Source organism: Homarus americanus, unplaced genomic scaffold (assembly GCF_018991925.1).
Source record: "Homarus americanus isolate GMGI-L3 unplaced genomic scaffold, GMGI_Hamer_2.0 scaffold54302, whole genome shotgun sequence".
Classification (NCBI taxonomy): domain Eukaryota; kingdom Metazoa; phylum Arthropoda; class Malacostraca; order Decapoda; family Nephropidae; genus Homarus; species Homarus americanus.
In genome coordinates, this window is record NW_024751286.1 from 164,479 (window position 1) to 185,465 (window position 20,987).

Here is a 20,987-nt window from a genome sequence, read left to right on the forward strand (position 1 = left end):
TTCTTGTCTGCAAAAGGTGGTTCCCCTTTTGTAGCCGCCAGGTACCAATTGGCTGATTGAGAACCAGCGTTGAATGCGTGAAGGAAGCTCTTTTGGATGTGGAGCTTGCTAGTCTTTCTGGGGTGATTCTTGATCTGTTGCACACTTGCTGGAACTTGAATGTGTACGCTACTAGAACGTGTGGCTGCCTTGGCTGCTTTGTCTGCCACGTCGTTTCCCCCGATCCCTACATGACTGGGAATCCAGTGTAAGACGACAGGGCGGTTATGTCTTTGGAATTCCTGTAGCTGTGCGAGGATCGAGGTTAAGATGTGGACATTGTCTCTTGGTTGACTGTGTTGCAGCGCCTGCATGGCCGATTTCGAGTCCGTGTGAATTATGATGGACTTGTTGTGTTGTGTTGCAGCATGTTGTAGGGCCTCAGAGCAGATGACCAGCTCATCACATAACTGTGTTCGCGACGCTGTCTGACCCTACTGGCCTTCATCCATTTCCAAATACTAGTGTGGATGTCGTCCTGGGTCTACATGACCACCCTTGGCCTACAGGAACCTGTGAACGTTGGAGTCGAGGCTTAGAGTGAGGTCAGGGTCAGTCCCTTGCTCCTCTCCAGCCAACATCTCACAATGCTGAGTTACCAAGTCGTAACTTACACAGATATATCAACAAACCTCATTACTCTATACATCAGCATGTAAAAATTAATTTACGAGCTTAATTTAATTTTCTAAGGTTAAGTTTCTAAACTAAGCAATGACTCAGCTTTCAAAGACAAGAATTAAACTGAAAAGAAGTACTAAGAATGGCAGCGTACTGTGGGCGGAGCTTCGCAATGAGATAACTGAGCTTTTCCGTTATGTTCTAGCAATAAGTGAGTTTTGTGTTTACCGTACATTTCAGAACACTATCTAATTTCTATAATACACTGACTGACAACATTTTCTTTACTCTCTTCGGATTCTCTGATGTTCATAGATCAAAAGATATAACTTCAGTTTTGAATTGCCTTTGCTTAAGGACACACAAAACATACTTATTACAGCTGGCAGAATCAGTACTCAAAGCATAATCTCGTAACACGAAATTCTCTACACAAAGATATATGATGCCTTCAACATATACTTTATACACCTAGAATATTTTCTCATGGTAGGTTTAACCGAATTACTGTACAATAAATTAATTCTCACACAATTTCCAATTCTCGAACACTAAATGAGGTACGTACTTGTACTGAGAAATACCCTAGTCCCTGAGAGAGTTCGAGAGAAAACAGAGGAACTACGATGCCCTGAAGTAGGGGAAGAACGGACGTCTCCACTGGGGGACTCAAAAGTTTCACACATGTTTCGTGGGCGGTGTAGCATAATATAAATAATTAAGTGTTGAATGGACTGACCACGCTATTATGACTATGAACACCTTCAGTAGTGTTACAAACTCTGTTCTCTTGTCGAGGAACATATTATTAGTGTACATGACTTTCAAGCTGGAAATTATCCTCTGTAATGTCTCTGCTCTTGGTATTGTCTCCAGCCCTCCTCCATTCTCTGCAGTTGCCTCGTTTACTGTATCCCTTGTGGTTTGTGGTCAGAGATGACATTGTTTACATGGCACTCGCCTCCTCCTGGGTGGGAGGTAGAGCAGATGGCGGGTGTCCCATTGTTCTGTGCTGGCGCTCATGCTCCCACTACTCGCCCCTTGTATATAATCCAAGTACATCCGTCCCAGGTCCTCATTGACCCCTCCTTCCTCTCCTTCAAGGACTCCAGGAGTTTGTTGTGCCATTCACTCTGCATTACCGTGCGATCTGGGTTTATGAAAATGCCCCAAAATGTATCGCTCCTTGCTAAGTGTTTTGCCTGCTGAATAACTTCCCATTTCTTATCCTTACTCACTAGTGTGATCCTGAGGGGGCAGGGCTTGTCCTCCTGCCTTTGCCCTAGCCTCCTCACGTCCTGAGTGGGATCTGATAATTTCAAGATGTGTGAGAGAGGTGTTGGAGGTGTGTGGGCGGCGTTGGGGGTGTGTGGGTGGTGTTGGAGGTGTGTGGGCGGCGTTGGGGGTGTGTGGGTGGTGTTGGAGGGAGCGTGTATGATGTTGGGGTGTGTGGGTGGTGTTGGAGGTGTGTAGTGGTGTTGATGGTGTGTGGGTGGTGTTGGGGTGTGGGTGGTGTTGGAGGTATGTGGGTGGTGTTGGGGGTGTGTGGGTGGTGTTGGGGGTGTGTGGGTGGTTTTGGAGGGAGCGTGTGTATTGATTGTTTATTTTGCCGTATGATGTTGGGGTTTGTGGGTTGATGTTGGGGATGTGTGAGTGATGGAGAAGGAGATAGTGTCACACATTATGTCCGTTCACTAGAGTGTCAGTGTGAGAACTGAGGATGTGGGATGGTGAAGGGCAGCCGTGTAGCCTGGTGAGAAACATTAGGCGCGAAATTAACTTGCGCAAAATAGGAAAGATTCGTTTTAAATTAAAACATTGTCCTTAATTGTGTGTGTCGCCTTAAATCAATAATTTTAAATTGAATCGCTTTAAATTGACGTTTTACTGTATATGCCAATAAATCTAAACCGTTATCCATTTAAGATAAAAGGTTAAAAATTAAAAATAAAGTTTAGTATTACAATTTATTATGATTATTCAAAGTCTTATTTACATTTTAAAACTTAAATATTAACCGACAATTCCACTTATCTTTTCTTTAAGATTTTAAATTACTAGTCTCTTACTGTTACTAAAAGGGCCTACAGTATTTATAACAGTAGGTAATAATAGGCAGCTATTAAACAGGGAGGCACTACCACCTGGAAAGCATAATGTGTTGTCTAATGGTAGACCCTACTACCATATGGCATCACAAAAATCCTAACCAAGTCCCAGGTTGGTGATCTGACTGACTTTCTTCTGTTTCAACTGTTTCTCTTACCTTTACAATACAATATATATAATTGGGGTAAATTAACAACACCAGCTAGAAGGAACTGTACTGTAATTCCAACATAAATTATTTAACTCAGTGATGATCACCATGACCGTGGCCCCCACCAAGTGCTCGCTCGACAGCAACAGTTGCAACGGCAGCGATCAATCCCCACTTGAATCCTCTGAAGAGCGCCAATTTAACGCGGCCCATGTGTGTACCAAACCCGGGGTCGTACCTCCACACTTCGTTCCTGAGGATTATCAAAGTCAACATTATTAAACTCTGCAATACAAAATAAGAACAGATACGGCAGTAAACCTCCACATAACATATTTAGCTCTCTGTATAGTCCATTAGATTTATTATTATTATTATTTTTTTTTTTTACATATTTATGGATCCTCGATATAACCAACTTTCATCTCTATAAAGTCCATTAGATAGAGGTTTCACCTAACCGACCCTCTATATAATGGACTTTCCTCTGTGAGACTGGCTTCTCAACAATGAGTGTCATTAAGACAAAGTACAGGAATAGTATGGATATTCATTATCCATTGCGCGTGGCACTGTCCTCAATATGTGTATACAGTATTCTAATATAAATGTAAAAAAAAAATAATAAGAAATAAATAAAATAAATAAATAAGTGATAACTGTGGTAACATTCTGATAGTTCTTATTACCACCATGTTACGTGCACTATTCCAGATGATATCAAACGTTACATAATACTTCCTTGAGATAAATGTACAGTACAGTATATATCAGGTGCCTCAAAGAGAGCTCAGGTTCTCAACTGGCTCAGCCATGTTAATATTGTTATTATTATCCACTCTGTATCTGTACTTTTCTGGCTAAATAAACTGTTTCAATATCATTATCAACACTAGTTATCTCACAATGTATATAAGACTCACCTTAGCCAAGGATCTTTTAATCCATGTGAAGCAAGGGCCCGCTGCACTTGCATCAACTCGGGTACGTTTTCAACCTTATAGATGCGCCAGTCAGGTGCCTTGAAGTGTGCCTCTCCTCCCATCTGTGTAAATATATATACAAAATTAAAAAAATGGGTTATTCATATTGTACAGTACTGTACAGTACTGTACTATAGTCGGATTTTTTCTCGGTTGACGGTACAAGCTAATAGGCTCACACATAATGTTTGATTAATATTGATACATTGGAAATAAATTCATATACAGTATAGTCTGGATTTACACGGTTTTGGTTAACGCATTTGGTCATTTACGCGGTGCCTTGCCAGAATTGAAATGCTTTAATTACGTGGTGAATTTGGTCATTTACGCAGAGAGCGGGTGGAGGTCCAGACTTACGACCTGGTCGTTGGTCCCTAACCCCGTCGTAAGTCGAGGACTGACTGTAGAACATTACTATACACTTGTTTAATAGGAGTTCTTTGGAGAAGCTTATGTGAATTATTATTATTTTTTGTCAAAACAGACAGTTTTAGTTGGCTGTTGCAATAAATATAGGGTACCTTACTTTCCTGGGCATAATGCCATGACCATGTTTAAATAGTCTACTGATACAAGTACAGTACACAACAGTACAGTTTGGGAATGATAAAAATTTTTGTATGTACAGTACAATTGTTTCTAAGGGGCAGAATTTTTTTTTCTAAATATCTGATTTAAATCAAATGATTTTTTCAACCCTATCATAAGATGTTAGTGAATCACTCATTGAACCTTAAGGTTGATCATATGGACTTATGGTGAGTCGTAAGTGACTATGGGCACTGGTTATAAACAGTACCATACAGTACATATATTGCCTCTGCTTCAAGCCCTCCCCACCTACCATGCTGGGATAATGATTGACAGGATTATTATACAATAATTATGGCATTTTTCGAAAACTTGCCTTAGCAGCACTATATTCATCTTGATATATTTTATTAAAATGTTTTTCATCTTTAAATAGTTTGTGTCGGTGTTTGTGAAATAACTACAAGTTACAGTGAGACCTCTCCATAACATACTTTTATATCCAAATGCTGTACTGTACTGTACTGTAATCCATTGGATGGAGGTTTCACATCTAACAGGCCCTTGACATAATGGAACTTCCTTACCATATAGTCCGTTAAATAGAGGTTTCATTGTGCAATCGGTAATTTCTGGTGCAAATTACATATTAGCAAGATATTTAACATTTTATTATGAATGGGAGTACACACCCAGAACCCCCAGCTCAGTTAGGTTAGGTTGAAAACTTTTGCCAATGGTTCTCGATGTATTTTGAACACTTTATTTTGATTTTTATGGCAAATCTCTAGATTGTGAGATAGGGGGGGGGTTTGATCTCAGAAACTATTGATATGCACCAGAAATGTTGGTCAAATTCGTTCATTAAAAAAAAGGAAAAAGCTTCAACTTTCACTTCGTATAGTGGCAACAAGTCAAATTTTACCTAAATTTTAGTCCTTAAAAGTTTAAGTGTCATCCTTAAAAGGTTAAATCAATATCATTAAAATATTAACTGATTACTGTGTCCCAGGTTCATCCCCCGGCTCAGGTCATATGTGATTCCACCAAACACGTCAATATAAGTTTTCTCTAGGTACTACAAGTTGATTATCTATTAACACTGCCAAAAGCTTGTAAACTAATACACAGATGAAGATAAAAAGTAAAATTTAGACATCTAAAAGTTTTGTAGTGACCGACCGTCTACAGCTTAAGGGAATATATAGTTAAGTCAGATCTATGCCCCGTCATTAGTTACTCAATACCTCTATATGAATGTCTTGGTATTAAATAATCTCCGTTACAGAGCATATATGAACAGAAATGAAGGAAAAGGAGGAATTTATAACACCTCACCTTGACTCCAAACTCGTCAGCTGCTTGGGTCCCTGGTGCAGTGTTACCTAACTACCACGAACGGGTCCCTATGGTGCAGTGTTACCTAACTACCACGAACGGCACAGCTGCACATTATTTTTTTTATATTACAGTTCCAGGATTAAATATATTTTACGTTAATATCATAATTATATGGAAGTTTATTTATTGTAATATATATTTTTTGTTTTTTACATCCAAATTTATATTATAATTTTTAGTCTTTAGTTAACATTAGATTGAGAAATACATTTGCTATTAAGATTTAATAATCACTTAATACCCGTATTTTATCAAAATTTTCAAAGAATTATAAAAAAAAATTATATAAAGGGAAAATTCTAACTTATTTAATAATCCTGGGTTAAACAGAGTACCATGAACCATTAGTCCCTGTGCACCTGGCAGTAAACTAGGTACTTGGTGTAAGTCGAAAGTTGCTAATTCGCATTGAGGGACAAGTTGTTGGAGCTTCCAATAACTTGATGACATAAACCACTGACTCTTCAGGCTTCTACGCCCTTAACTCATGAGACATAAAGGCAAGCATGAACTCAGCATGCTTCCCTGTTGGGGCTGTAACGCTTCACCTGACAAGGATGTAGGGGGATGCCCAATAATAAAAAATAAATAAATAAAAACCCTAATCATATCTTTTTATTATTATTATTCTACTTTTATCCTCTTCACTACTACTCGGCTCGTTAGCCGCTTGGGCAATCGGTCACGTCTATGTTACGTACTGTTGGCAAATACTGGGCATGCACCGGCTCGTGGCTCATTGACGAACCTTTCTCAAGAAACTTGCAAGAGGGGAGTGGTTATCTATGGTAGGCAAGACCTTAGAGCCAGCCAGGCGAGGGTACAGGGAGAGGATGTTTTTGAAGAGTCCAAGTGGTGTAAAATTAAATTAAAGGAAGGGACTTACTTATTGTTGGGTGTATCTACAGATCCCCAAACTGTGGCCCACTAAATCAAAGGAACTTAAGAGCCATAATAGACAACGAGGCGATGCTCAACCCCAGCCACCTCCTTATCATGGGGGACTTTAACTGTGGCGACATCGACTGGAGAAACGAGTTCACCCCAAATGACTTGGATAACCCTGCTACTCTTTTTGTAGAAACTCAGAGATAATTTTCTGTTCCAATATGTTTGAGTGTAATGACCACAGTCGTACACGTCAGTTAACGTAAAATCAGACTATTCATATTACGTTCAATAGCCCACAAACATGTAGCTATGCCTTCTTTATTGAGTCTCCCATCTGAGGCGTCCGTTTTCTCATCGCTCCAAGACGCCGGAGTCCTTCGATTTCTCACAATCTTAATGTGTTAAAAAACCGAATATTACTGATATTTCTCTTAATTATTAATTGCGTGTGCATACCAACATAAAATTAAGAAGTTATTTTTACTACAACGTAGGTATTGTGTCTGAAAAAGTGGAGTTTGGGGGTCGGCCCGGTCTCTATTTCAATTAATCCCATACGTTATGTTGTTCACTTTACGAGTTTCTCACTGTTGCTGGGAGTAGTTCAGCCACATCATATCCTTAGCCAATACACTTGTTGAAATCAAGTCCAAGGTCACATACAGCTTTTTTTTTTATTATATCTGCAATGGCCTCTCCTGTAACCGACTGGCATTCATAATACCCTACAAACTCCTCCCTGATCTGTCTTTCACTGTCAACAAATCTTAGGAACAGAGGCAGCTGCTCAGTACTGCTTTCATCAACACCCTCATCTGCTATCACAGCAAATATACCACCACCCTCTCTTATCTTGTCCACGATTTCTTTCTGAATAATTTGGCCATATATATTTATAAGTTCATTCTGTGTGGTCTTTGAGCGATAGGTAACATTTTTAGGACACTTCTTAAAGTACTCTAAGAATTTTATCCCCTGCCTCTGCTCTGAAGTCAAGCAGCACTTGAAAGATTCCCGTTTCCAGATTCAGTGGTGGCATCACCTCTGTGTCCTCGTAGGGCCAGTCCTTGCTTTCCACAAAGGATGATGGTTTTGGTGATGGACCGGAGTAGAGTTTAGTTTCTATCCTTCCTTGGTTGGCTGGTCAATCACAGGAGTAGTCTTTCAATGAACCCATTACAACTGATGTTTTATGAAGCTGTGAATTATCTTGATGGTCCTTGTATTTTGTGCTTGTTCATTAGCAATCTGTGAGAGGGGTTCTGAAAAGTTTATCTAGTTTTAAGGAATTTTTGCCTGTTCTATGACCAAAGTATATACAGAATGCTCCATCTAAGGATGGGGAGTACACAAACCATATAAGGGAGCTTGATTACCAGTGTGAGTAATGTTGCTACAATGGGGAAAAGAAATTATCTTTGCAATTTTAATAATAAGGTAAACCTTGAATTGAAGAGTATATGACTTAGGTATTTATAATTTAACTCACCTCTTAGAAAAGAAACAGTTGGTGGTAGTCTGCTTTCTTCCAGACGTAGCTGCTGCTGAAGCTATATGTTAAGTCACACTAGGTCAGTCTACACCAAGGGTTGATGTTCAACTGGGCTACTGGGATTAGGCGAGGGTGCAGGCAGGCTGGAGTGGGGAGTGGCTGGTCGTGGAATTTTCCGTAGCAGGGCGCAAGATTAGCCGACTGAGATTTAGCAGGAGGTTATTATTGATCACAATAAAAGAGTGTTTTTTTTTTTTTTTTTTTTAATACTCTCCCAAATTCCGACCAACTTCCAGAAGTCATATAAGACGGTCTGGATCCACCACTGATCATCAGTGGAAATTAACTGCAGGGACTGGCCATTATTGATGGACATCTTATATTCCATGCACTCTAATTTTAGACAGGTGGGGGCAGAGTAGGGAAATCCTAGCTGCCTGTAAGGGTTAGATATCAAACTCTTGTTCACTGTGGCGAGTGTTTTGATGGAACAGTCTATAGAGCAACTCTTGGTTCAGTGTACAGTACATTACATGAGAGACAAGGGACAGCTGGGTGTTGATCACTTCTTCTCTGCTTCTTCCTGCAACAGGTTACCTAAACTGAGTCCACTTTTATAAGATCAGCATTACAGAAGATTAACTTAAAATAGAATCAACATTATATATGATTAACATAATATATGAATAAAAATTTTATGATTAACATTACACATGATCAACATTATTGTGTACTAGAGGGGCATATAAACTAAATTACTGTTTCCAAATACATTACACACAAAAGATTTTCCTAAATACTCCCTGCTAAAATGGGGGTGTGTCATATATGCTGCAAAATATGGTACAGTGGTCCCTCGGTTAACGAACATAATTCGTTCCACAGAGTCGTTCGTTAACCGAAAATTTTGTTAACCGAAACCATTGTTTCAATGGGATATTGGGTAATTGGTTCCAGCTCACCGAAAATTACATACAAACTAAAAATAAATGCAGTAAAGCACACTTACTTTGAGGTGTGCATGTAGAAGGCTCCTGGTTGATGATGGGAATTACAAGTGGGGGTGGAGGAGAAGGGGGAAGGGAAGGAAGTGGGGGTGGAAGAGAAGTCACCCTATGCATCATGTCGCCATTTCACCCATAAAATTTTAAGTTCACATGGTGCAATTCAAGACTATTTTCTTTAAATCAACACTACACTGCACTGTATATTGTCAATATGTAAAATAAATTTCAGAATGACCAATAATTGTACTGTAAAAACATAAAAATAGTTTATGTTCAAGAAGTCAAGCAAGATGCTATCTCCACTGAGAACTGACACAAACTGATGCCATTCTGGGTGAATCAAGTGGCTGATTGGCACGCTAAAAACTAGTTTCCTGTACTTAATTGAAGTATTGTTTCAATGGGATCAATTATTTTGGTACTTGAGATAAACAGAATATATTAGAATGACTTTTATTAACTAATAAATATGAGACAAATATATGGCATAATGATATATATGCAACACACTCCCTGAAGACTAGTTGAGAGCTGGATGGTACTGTTAATGCACTGTCTGCTGCCTCGCATCACTGGCCCTCCTCCTGTCCCGATTGAGAATCTACTCAGATGCACCTCAGCCCATCTCCTAGAATAAACACAGTTAAAATTACGGGACGCGAAATGGTCTGTTTACCAGCGATCAGCTGATATGAGAGGGTGGTCGCGCTGGCGCCGCACACCGCTTGCCTCCCTCACTCCATCTCTACCACTCACCATGCTCTTTCACCCACTTTTAGTTAGGCAAGTCACCGTTCACAAGAGCGTCAGCGCGAGTACTGAGGATGCGGGGCCACGGGCGTGCGGGGTCATAGGGTGGTGAGCAGCCTTGTGGCGTACCCAGAGAGGCGTCTGGCGGGAAACGTAAAATACTGGAGTATGCATTTCCATATGACGCGTCAGATTTGACTAGCGTAAAATAGGAAAGATTCACTTTAAATTGACACGTTATCCTTAATTGTTGGTGTCGCTTCAAATCGATAATTTTAAATCGATTCGCATTAAATCACCGTTCTACTCTGTAGGTGTACAGTAGTGCATCAAGGTAATACAAGTTGCTAATCACGGTTTTGCCTATTCGCACCATTCCTTGGAACCTAACCCCGGCAAATAACAAGGGTTTACTGTAGTCTAATGTGGCTTAGAAATAAAGAAAATATAATATAAAATCATAAAATAAGAAAAATGAAGAGCCTGGGTGTGTACAGTATGTGTGTGGGATGTGTGTATGTTGAGGCGGTAGGTTATGGCTACGTATATGTAAATGTGTGGCTGCACTCCCTCTCAATGTGACGTCACAGCACACACCTAACTCGCATTAGAGGAGGGCTTACTGTATGTGATTAACATTATACTGTATATGATGAAATATGGGGAGGTTTGGTTAAGTGAGCTATGTATAAAGAAAACACACACACACACATTCCATCGCCACCTCCTGCCACCTGCAGCCCCCCACCCAACTTGCGCAGTCCACCACTACAACAAAATTCAGCCCATAAGAGCCTGCACCGATAGATATAAGAACAGCACCATCCCATCTATTGTTAAAATAATAAACAACTCCTGATTTTTGTACTGTACAGCCCTATAAATGTATTCAATGCATATTATATCATTATGTCTAAATCAAATGTAAGTCTGTATATTTTCAGCCACCGGCTGCAACTCTATAAATAAACTGTTTATTATTATTATTATTATTATTATTACACACACACACACACACACAAAACTTACTTTAACTTTCCTGTAAGATTCTGATATGCTAAGAATGGAAAACAGGACCGGCATCTCAGATAAAGTAAGACCTTTGTGTGGCTTGTGGCAGGTGGGACAAGTGATGCCATCTCTCTCAACCACAGTGAGGAGACAGCAGCGGCAGAAGGTGTGGCCACAGTGGGACATCACCAAAGGTTCTCGTGTTTCAAGTTGGTACATCTGGCAACATATGGGGCAAGTTATGTGTTCCTCTATGTTGAGCCCTGTAAAGGTTTGAGTAGATTAACACTTTATTATGCAAACAGTGATAGCTAATATATAGATACTGTACATACACACACATGGATGGATTGATGGATGAATGAATGGATAGACAGATGGGTAGATGGATAAATATTCATTCAGAAAAATTCTCATCAAAGTTTACAATTGGTTCAGCATAGACTGTTCTGTATATAAATAACACAGGTCAGATAATATTTATAGATTACAACTTAATTATATGAATACAGCAAGATAATATTTACAGTATTGTAATAAAATCAGTACTGTGCTTTTACTGCCAACACAAAACACCCAGTCTGGTCAGTAAAGGGGGGGGTCCCCGACTTACGAACGCCCGCTGACACGAACGACTTTAAACTTGAAATTTACAATACCGGTATTTTATTTACTTGACTTAATTTTTACTTTCATTTACTGTACTTTGTCATTCTATTTTTATTTTTGTCTTAAATCAAGTGATTTTAGATGTATATAAGGACTTAGGTTATGATATACTGAAGTGGGATTTTAAATATTGTTCCATAAGTACGGTATACACTTAGCATGTGTTCCGACTTATGTACAAATCCAACTTCACAGCATCCTCAGAAATTGAACCCTTTCGTAATCCGGAGACCCCCGTACAAGTTTTTATAATGGGTTTCTAAATACAGTGGTCCCTCGGTTAACAAACACCTTGGTTAACGAAATTTCGGTTAACGAATTACCTTCCAGAAGAATCTTCACTTCGGTTAACGAAAAAATTTCGGTAAACGAATTCCTTACGAATTTTTCCCAACATGTTTTTGCCTGCTTTCGGCTGCTCACCAGCTGTAGTATAAGTCGGCCAATACCGTTCTAGGGCTTAAATTCGTTACCATTTGAGTAAATATCAAGAAGGTTGTACTATTCAATAATTTTCCAAGTCTTATATTAAAATTTTTAGTAATTTTAACAATTATTTAACATAATTGAAGTACAGGGAACTAGTTTTTAGCGGGCCAAACAGCCACTTGACTCACTCAAAATGGCCCTCAGTGTGTGTCCCTGCTCAGTGGAGGAAGCATCTTGCTTGAGACTCTCTTAAACATAAACTATTTTTACATTTTTACAGTACAATTACTGGTCATTCTGAAGTTTATTTTACATATTGACAATATATAATGCAGTACAGTGTTGAGTTGAAGAAAACAATCTTGAATTACAAGTGAACTAAAATTTTATGGGTGAAATGGCAACATGAAGCATGGGGTGTCTTCTCTTCCACCCCCACTTCCTTCTCTTCTCCCTTCTCCTCCACCCCCACTTCTAATTCCCATCATCAACCAGGAGCCTTCTACATGCACACCTCAAAGTAAGTGTACTTTACTGCATTTATTTTTAGTTTGTATATAATTTTTGGTGAGCTGGAACCAATTACCCAAAATCCCATTGAAACAATGGTTTCGGTTAACAAAATTTTTGGTTAACGAACGACCTTCTGGAACGAATTGTGTTTATTAACTCTGAGAGAGAGAGAGAGAGAGAGAGAGAGAGAGAGAGAGAGAGAGAGAGAGACTACAATAAATATCTCACTCACCTTATGCTATATTTACCTTCAAATAATGTCTGTGATGCTGTTGGCGTCTGAGTACACGCAGCCACTGTATCCAGTTTTGAAAGTTGGGTATTAGAGTGGTGGTTGACCGACCAAAATAATCCTTGTCTTGTAGCAGGTGAAGGACTTGTGAATGACACACTAGTGGCACAAGTTGTAAAAAAGGGTGAGGAGATACTGGTACTAGTTACAGCAGGTGTTAAAAAGGGTGAGGAGGTACTGGTACTTCTTACAGCAGGTGTAAAAAAGGGTGAAGAGGTGCTGGTACTTGTTACAACAGGTGTAAAAAAGGGTGAAGAGATACTGGTACTTCTTACAGGTGTAAAAAAGGGTGAAGAGGTGCTGGTACTTCTTACAGGTGTAAAAAAGGGAGAGGAGATACTGGTACTAGTTACAGCAGGTGTAAAAAAGGGTGAGGAGATACTGGTACTTGTTACAACAGGTGTAAAAAAGGGTGAAGAGGTGCTGGTACTTCTTACAGGTGTAAAAAAGGGAGAGGAGATACTGGTACTAGTTACAGCAGGTGTAAAAAAGGGTGAAGAGATACTGGTACTTGTTACAGCAGGTGTAAAAAAGGGTGAAGAGGTGCTGGTACTTGTTACAGCAGGTGTAAAAAAGGATGAAGAGGTACTGGTACTTGTTACAGCAGGTGTAAAAAAGGGTGAAGAGGTGCTGGTACTTGTTACAACAGGTGTAAAAAAGGATGAAGAGATACTGGTATGTGTTACAATAGGTCTATAAAAGAGTGAGGAGGTACTGGTTCTTGTTGCAACAGGATTATGAAAGAGTGAGGGATCGTATGACCGAACACGAATTTTACAAAACACAGAGAAAGGTTCTTTAGCTGAAGGTTTTCCAAAGCCTATGTTAGTGTCTGTAACAGGTGCTGTACCAAAGAAAGTATGAATATCTTTAGCTGAAGCCTTAACATCTGCTCTACCAATGTAACAAGGGGGATGATAACCAAAAATTTTATCAGTAACAGCTGCTGTACTATCAGCTGTATCAGTAACAGCTGCTGTACTATCAGCTGTATCAGTAACAGCTGCTGTACTATCAGCTGTATCAGTAACAGCTGCTGTACTATCAGCTGTATCAGTAACAGCTGCTGTACTATCAGCTGTATCAGTAATGGCTGCTGTACTATCAGCTGTAACAGTAACAGCATCAGATGATCCTCCGGTGGTGGTGTCTTTTTCAGGTGACCAACACACTGGTCTGGTCTGGTAGTAATGGAGCCGAAGTTCCTCCATTGACGTCCCTTCATACTCCTGCAAATACAATGATGATAAAACTCACTTATGACAGCAACTGAAAATGTGGTGAATGGTACTTCAGTTCAACTGTTGTCCACTCAGTAGTCCAGACTACACTGTCACAATAACCGTAACACCCTTGAATCAAGATGGCACACCTAAACTTAGCAGCCATTCCTAACCTAACCTTAGCAGCCTTTCCTAACCTAACCTTAGCAGCCATTCCTAACCTAACCTAAGCAGCCATTCCTAACCTAACCTTAGCAGCCATTCCTAACCTAACCTAAGCAGCCATTCCTAACCTAACCTTAGCAGCCATTCCTAACCTAACCTTAGCAGCCATTCCTAACCTAACCTTAGCAGCCATTCCTAACCTAACCTTACCAGCCTTTCCTAACCTAACCTTAGCAGCCTTTCCTAACCTAACCTTAGCAGCCATTCCTAACCTAACCTTAGCAGCCTTTGCCAACCTAACCTAGGCAGCCTTTCCTAACCTAACCTTAGCAGCCTTTGCTAACCTAACCTAGGCAGCCTTTCCTAACCTAACCTTAGCAGCCTTTGCTAACCTAACCTAGGCAGCCTTTCCTAACCTAACCTTAGCAGCCTTTCCTAACCTCAAGAAAAATTTTAACGACTTTTTAAAAAAAATACGTTTGCAGAGATAACATTTTTTTTTCATAATAATTTCTCAAATATATCTATAAATCTGTTGATGATATATAAATGTAGCACTATAATAAATTTTAACCTTTGATTATCTCTGTGAATGCATTACAAAAATAGAAACGTTAGGTTAGGTACGGAAAGGTAAGTTTAGGTTAAGTTAGATATAACATGTTAAGGTTAGGTTAGGTAATGTTAGGTTAGGTAATGTTAGGTTAGGTAATGTTAGGTTAGGTAATGTTAGGTTTGGTAATGTTAGGTAATGTTAGGTTAGCTAATGTTAGGTTAGCTAATGTTAGGTTAGGTAATGTTAGGTTTGGTAATGTTAGGTAATGTTAGGTAATGTTAGGTTAGGTTATGTTAGGTTAGGTTAGGTTAGGTAACGTTAGGTAATGTTAGGTTAGGTTATGTTAGGTTAGGTTAGGTAACGTTAGGTAATGTTAGGTTAGGTTATGTTAAGGTTAGGTGCATTTAAATAATACTACTGATTGTATTAAATCAAGAACCTGTGATTTTTTTTCTTAAATGTGACGAGTTTTTCAATTTTACCACCTTTCTCTCTCTCTCTCTCTCTCAATCATAATTCTAACTAATGAGTGTGAAGTACATCTAGCAACTCTGTGTTTTAGTATGGGTAGTATAGTAGAGAAAACGGCCTTATTTCCGCTAAACAATAGCTCAGAGGTCTCAAAAGTCACCATAAGTTACGAAGAAGAGTCATTCATTTTAAATCGAGTTGTGGACTTCGTAAGTCTTTAGAGTATCACTACCGCAGGAGTTTATGACCCAGGTCTTGAAAGAGCTCACACTCAGTGCCGTCACATCAAAGTCTCTGGCAGATTGTTCTATGTACTGCCCACTGTGATGTTTATAAGCCTCAATTAGGTTCCCCCTTGCCCGTCTGTAGTCTAAGATAGGTACTTTGCAGGCGCCCGAATCTCTCAGGGTAGCTGGTGGCCCTTCTTTGAACATATCACATTTCCTATCAACTGACAGTCTCCAGCAAATCTCGGGGACCATAATAAACCACTAAAAACAGTAAAAATCCTCACCTCCATTGCAGTTATCACAAATATTCTGGTCATCTCTGGTAGGGCAGGATTTTCGTCAATTCTGAAGACGACTTGAAACCTTGTGTACTGATGCATTGTAATGTCTCTCATCTGTGAGTGAATAATTATATATTTCACCAAACTAAACTATATTAGTGAGGATATAAGCATCTAGATGTATGAACTAATTGTTTTATTAAGACAAGTATTTACCTTAAACTTTTTTACTGCTTAAGGTAATCTTGTAAATGGATATTAAGTGATACGTTAAGATGGTATAATGTGGCAGCTATTTAATATTGCGTCATACTGTTAACTATACTTCTACTTCAATATTTGTACAGATAGTCATCTTAGAGTGAATGTTAGATAAGGTTATATTATAAAAGATCTTTATACATGTCTGCCTGGTGCTCAGTAAATTAATTAATCACAATATAGCGATGTTTGAAGGCTACAAGCACATCCTCTCACATTATATTAAAAAAAAAAAATAATAATCCTTCGACACTATAGAGACAGAGTTTGTTTATAAGTCGTATTTGGCGTAAATCATAATATAGAAATGTTGTTGGAGATGAAAAAGTAGGAAAATATTGGTAACTCACCAGAGCGTGAAGACACCCCTAGAGTGACCAGCAGCTGAGGACCAACTGTCAGTGTCAGGTGTCAGGGCAGACAGTGGTGCCACTCTCAAACAGGAAACTCCACTTACCAACCCAAGTTTTCCCACAAAATATTTCCGTGTCTGACAATAGCAAATTATACTTTAATCAGTGTGTGTGTGCGTGGATAAGATAAAATCACACGGGAAAAGGGAAACAACGGAGGTACTGTGGGGTATAATTTGTTTGTATTCACACTCAGGATGGGATGGAGGAAGGAAACTCACAATGCACTTTCTGTATATATATTGTACAGTGCAGTGCTTAGGAGTGACTAGGTAAGGAGAAGCTTGCTCAGAGGTCCTGTAGGGTGAGGAGCTGTGATAGATGTTGCTGGGCCGGTAGCCGAGTGTAGACTGGTCAGGCATGGCCGTATTTATACAATTTACGAGGATCAGGATTTGGGGTGAGCGTAGCGAGAAGGCCAGTCACAGCGGCTTAAGGGTAAGGTGTGAAACGCTCTGATCCTGAGCTGGAGGTTGAAGGTTGAGACTAGGTCGGTGATCGTACCCCTACGTCCACCGCATAGACCTAGTCTCTCGGCGGAGCTGTACGGTGATTGGCTGGTAGGCCGGAGCTCAGTTGGGGAGAGGAGCCACTACAGTGCTCCCTTGTTTCCCTTTTTCCGTGTGATTTTATCTATATATATATATATATATATATATATATATATATATATATATATATATTTTGATAAATGGCATGATTGTTGATGGAAAGGCAGTTTTCATCACTTGTCAATTGTTTTTATTCTTGCCTATTATACATTCAGGTATTAAATTTCGCTGTCATTGCTTTTATATATTTTGTATACAAGTGAATTCCTCAATAATAATAGTATGTCTTCGTAATTAGACTGCGTTTATTCATTACAATGCAATGTTTCCATACACCGACATGAATAGCGGTGGCATCTGTGCGTGACGTCATACAATCCCTGAACTGGCCTGGTGTTCTAGGTGGCATTGCACCAACTCATTTGTCCAGTTTTATCGCACTACATTATATCCGAGTTATATTTGAGTGTATATTTTATTTTCATTTTCGTATAAAGTGCTATATACAGAAAATGGGTATCCCTTCCACTTGCAATACCTGTGATACAATTAAGATAACTAGCATTAATAGTATTCTCTATTTGAAGCTCTTATACACATTGAGTGTGTCTTACCACTGTCATTGGCCCACTCGCCCATCAGACGATCCCAGACCAGCAAAATAGTAAAAGCTCGTCGCCCTTATGATATTTTGATCGCCTCGGGCGACGGGGCGTATGTGAATTTCTACCCCTGAGAGGGTAGGAGAAGCACACAGTTCTATAGTCACCTTGTAAGCTAGTACAATTCCTTAAAACAAACAGGATGAAAATGAAAATCAGAAGAACAATGTACACGATATATATTTCACTTTATCAGATTGAAAACAAACAGTAAAGCTTTTTCCAGTAGTATATAAAGCTGCTAATATTCTGATGGATTACTAGCCAATTTAATCTTAAAATGACCCTAGAGTTATCTGCTAATAATAATGCAAATACATATCACATTTACTTAGAAAATCCTTACACAATTAAATTTAAAATCTCTAGGGCTATTTTTTAGATAGTCTATATTCTTACATGATAAAGATTGGCATTAAAGTCAGTAGAAAACAATAATGTATAAGATACTGAATATTCATTGGTAAATTGCAATATTATGAAGCGTTGCATTGCAACATTCACAATTTATGGAGGAACAGTTTGTGGTGATGGAGATGGGTGGTGGTGAGCGGCAGTGGCCAGAGGCGAGGCTCCTGAACGGTGATGATGAATATTGGGAACCATTCATGTTGGAGCTTCTGCTGTCCTGAACTCACTCGACACATCCTAAGCCGCACTTGCGGGGGTTGCAAAGTCGGGTTTATATCAACTGTTTCTAGCATTACATAATATACAGAATAAGGTATGTACATATTTGCCTGTTCCAGGCAAAAATTATCCAAATCCCTTTTTATAAAGCAATTAGTTGACAGCAGAGCAGAAATCAAGTTGACAATTAGCACACAACACCACATCAAACTGCAGGCATTACCAGGATGCAACACTGAAAGATATACACAAGACTGGGAAAACAATTTCCAACAAATTCCTCTCCACATTTTAAGGTTCACCAGGAAGTGGCAAATCTTGTTCATATCACTTCACCAAAACTCACTTTGGCACAAAACTTATTAAAATAAGTATTGGTGCTGTGTAAGATCTTTTATGATTTGATACACTCCCAGCATTAGGAAGAACTAGCTGGAGCAACATGTTCAACCCAACCTTTTGTAAAATATCCTCCTGCTACCTGATGTTTGCCTCTTGGGTCCCTTCATAAGCAACTTGTGCGTATTAACCTTACGCGGGTAACAAACTACAAGCTACTGAAAGGTACAAAATATTCCCCATGAATTCAAATTAACTGGTCAAGAATTCATAAGGTTTAGAGGCCTAGTACAAACTTCAAAGTATGCCTGTAATGCATATCTTACAAATGTTATGAAATGGTATAATGAGGATGGATAGTGGAATTTACGTCTCTCAAGTAAAAGGAAATCATCTCTTGAATATTAGTAACAATTACATTCCATAATTTTGTGCTAGAAAAAATAGACTAGTGTAAATTTGGAAAAATCATGGATATTCAGTGAATTTTATGAATCATGAGAGACTAAAGAAATCAAATATTGTTCACAGGAGTTATGCCTACATCACATTCTTGCAGATCAAATATTGTGTTGTACTACCAACCACATTCATGAAACATCTGAATAACACGACTGTGCTCTCAAGTACCAAATCTTTAGCTTGCTCGAGCACATTTTCCAACACATAATTATACAGTACTTTTAAGGGGAACTCCATTACATCTCTAAGGTTTATACAAACCGTATCATGGCGTGCAAAACAATAGTGAGTTCATGTGTGGCACCAGCCTTTTTTTCCCTTTTCAATTCCAAGTTTCTATTGACAAGATATGCATATTTCCCCCAGGAGTTGCTTTGTCTGTGTCAGTTACATACAAACATTCAACAGCATTCTTTATAGTACTAAATGAAATTATGCTTTAATCACTTATAGCCATGAACTGAACTTGTCAATGGTTGGCTTATATCCCATTGCTGATGACACAATAAGTACACCTAAAAGTCCCTAGGAATGATTAACTTGCTGCATGCCTTGGCAATAGAACAAAACCAAATTTACACCTGAGAGGATGAAGGCGTAACATCCAAACATTCTTTACCTATTCTTAATATGAAAGAATATTCAACCTTATAAGAGGCAACATGGTTTACGACCACTAGGCCTTTTCAGATTTTTTTCCGGAGACTTGCGGTTGATCTGCCGTACGAGATCATAGAAAATCTCGTTGACGTTGATCTTGGCTTTGGCAGAGGACTCTAGGAAAGCACAAGAGAAGGACTTAGCCAAGTTGAGGCCCTGGTCTTTACCAACTACACGTTCATCTTCCAAGTCACACTTGTTGCCAACCAGAATCATTGGAACATCATCTGTATCCTGTAATGAAGAGTGTTAAACAAATTAATGTAAGCATCAATCAGTTCTACCCGAGTGAGAAGTGAATGTCTCGTTCAAAAAATTCTTATTCACGTATTAATAGACCCGACAATAAAAACTCTTGGGACAAAGGATACAATTAAAAAAGATTAGCACTACAGTACAGGTATATGAAAGGTTAAACTTGTTACCTGTCAAACAAATTTACGGAAAGTAGGTTATCACATACATATTCACCCTGCATAAAAATTATTATAAACCCATCAATAAAATTTTGAGCTGTTATGACAGGTCTAAATATTAAACTGGAATATTATAACATCCATCACCGTCACATTAGGTTGTAAACCACTTTGGATGAAGGTTCAGACAGTACAGTACTGTACCCTAAAGAAGGAAGAACACTGATGAGTTTGCCTGCCCACCATAAACACAGGTACTGTATGCTCACTCATATTTGTGTGAGCATCAGGACCAAACATCCCAGCACCCACGTGGGAGGAAGGGATGTTCAGGTACTCTACCCTATAAAATTAAATTTCAGGATCAATTTCCCCTATGCTGGGAGTGAGCAACTTCATACACTTAATTCAGTTAGAAAAGTGAACCAATAAGCACCAAGAGCAAAACAATTAGTCCTATGAACACAATTTAGAAGTTCTAGACTCTAGAATCTAGAGTAAGACAGGAGGAACAAACCTTAAGTCCACACAGGAAGTCTCTCTCTGAAACTGTTGCTATCAAAAAATCATCAAGTTTTACTCTACATTGTACCTCCACTTTCCAAATGATATACAGGTATATATCACAACTATACAGGTATACTGTATAGAAATTCCCCCAAATATTTTGTTTTGTAAGGTTTTCATGACAATGAAAGATATGGAAATAAATGTACAGCAAATGGTAGCTACAGATTCTAAAAATGCATTTAAAATTTTCTACCAATGATTATTT

At 38.9% G+C, this 20,987-nt stretch overlaps 2 protein-coding genes across 12 annotated transcripts in view; both read right to left on the reverse strand.

Annotated features, from left to right (window-relative positions):
- Positions 1-8,617: 8,617 nt before the first annotated feature.
- On the reverse strand, positions 8,618-16,943 carry LOC121854585 (nuclear pore complex protein DDB_G0274915-like). 4 transcript variants are annotated; one of them, XM_042349266.1, is made up of 5 exons: positions 16,430-16,935; positions 15,822-15,932; positions 12,849-14,121; positions 11,008-11,252; positions 8,618-8,804 (listed from the first exon to the last, which is right to left on the reverse strand). In XM_042349266.1, exons 2-5 carry the CDS (start codon positions 15,930-15,932, stop codon positions 8,784-8,786), a joined length of 1,650 nt encoding a protein of 549 aa, XP_042205200.1. In that variant the 5' UTR covers positions 16,430-16,935; the 3' UTR covers positions 8,618-8,783. The 4 variants fall into 4 exon arrangements, with proteins under 4 accessions (XP_042205200.1, XP_042205202.1, XP_042205204.1 ...); XM_042349267.1 differs by lacking the exon at positions 8,618-8,804 and adding an exon at positions 9,668-9,856 and having other exon boundaries at positions 16,430-16,932; XM_042349268.1 differs by lacking the exon at positions 11,008-11,252 and having other exon boundaries at positions 16,430-16,943.
- A 924-nt stretch (positions 16,944-17,867) lies between these two features.
- Positions 17,868-20,987, reverse strand: part of LOC121854587 (ras-related protein Rap1) — a 50,010-nt gene continuing 46,890 nt past the window's right edge. For all 8 annotated transcript variants that reach the window (XM_042349272.1, XM_042349277.1, XM_042349273.1 and 5 more), the window contains exon 4: positions 17,868-20,030. In XM_042349272.1, coding sequence (XP_042205206.1) covers positions 19,785-20,030 — 246 coding nt within the window. In that variant the 3' untranslated portion in view covers positions 17,868-19,784. The remainder of the gene's footprint in view (positions 20,031-20,987) is intronic.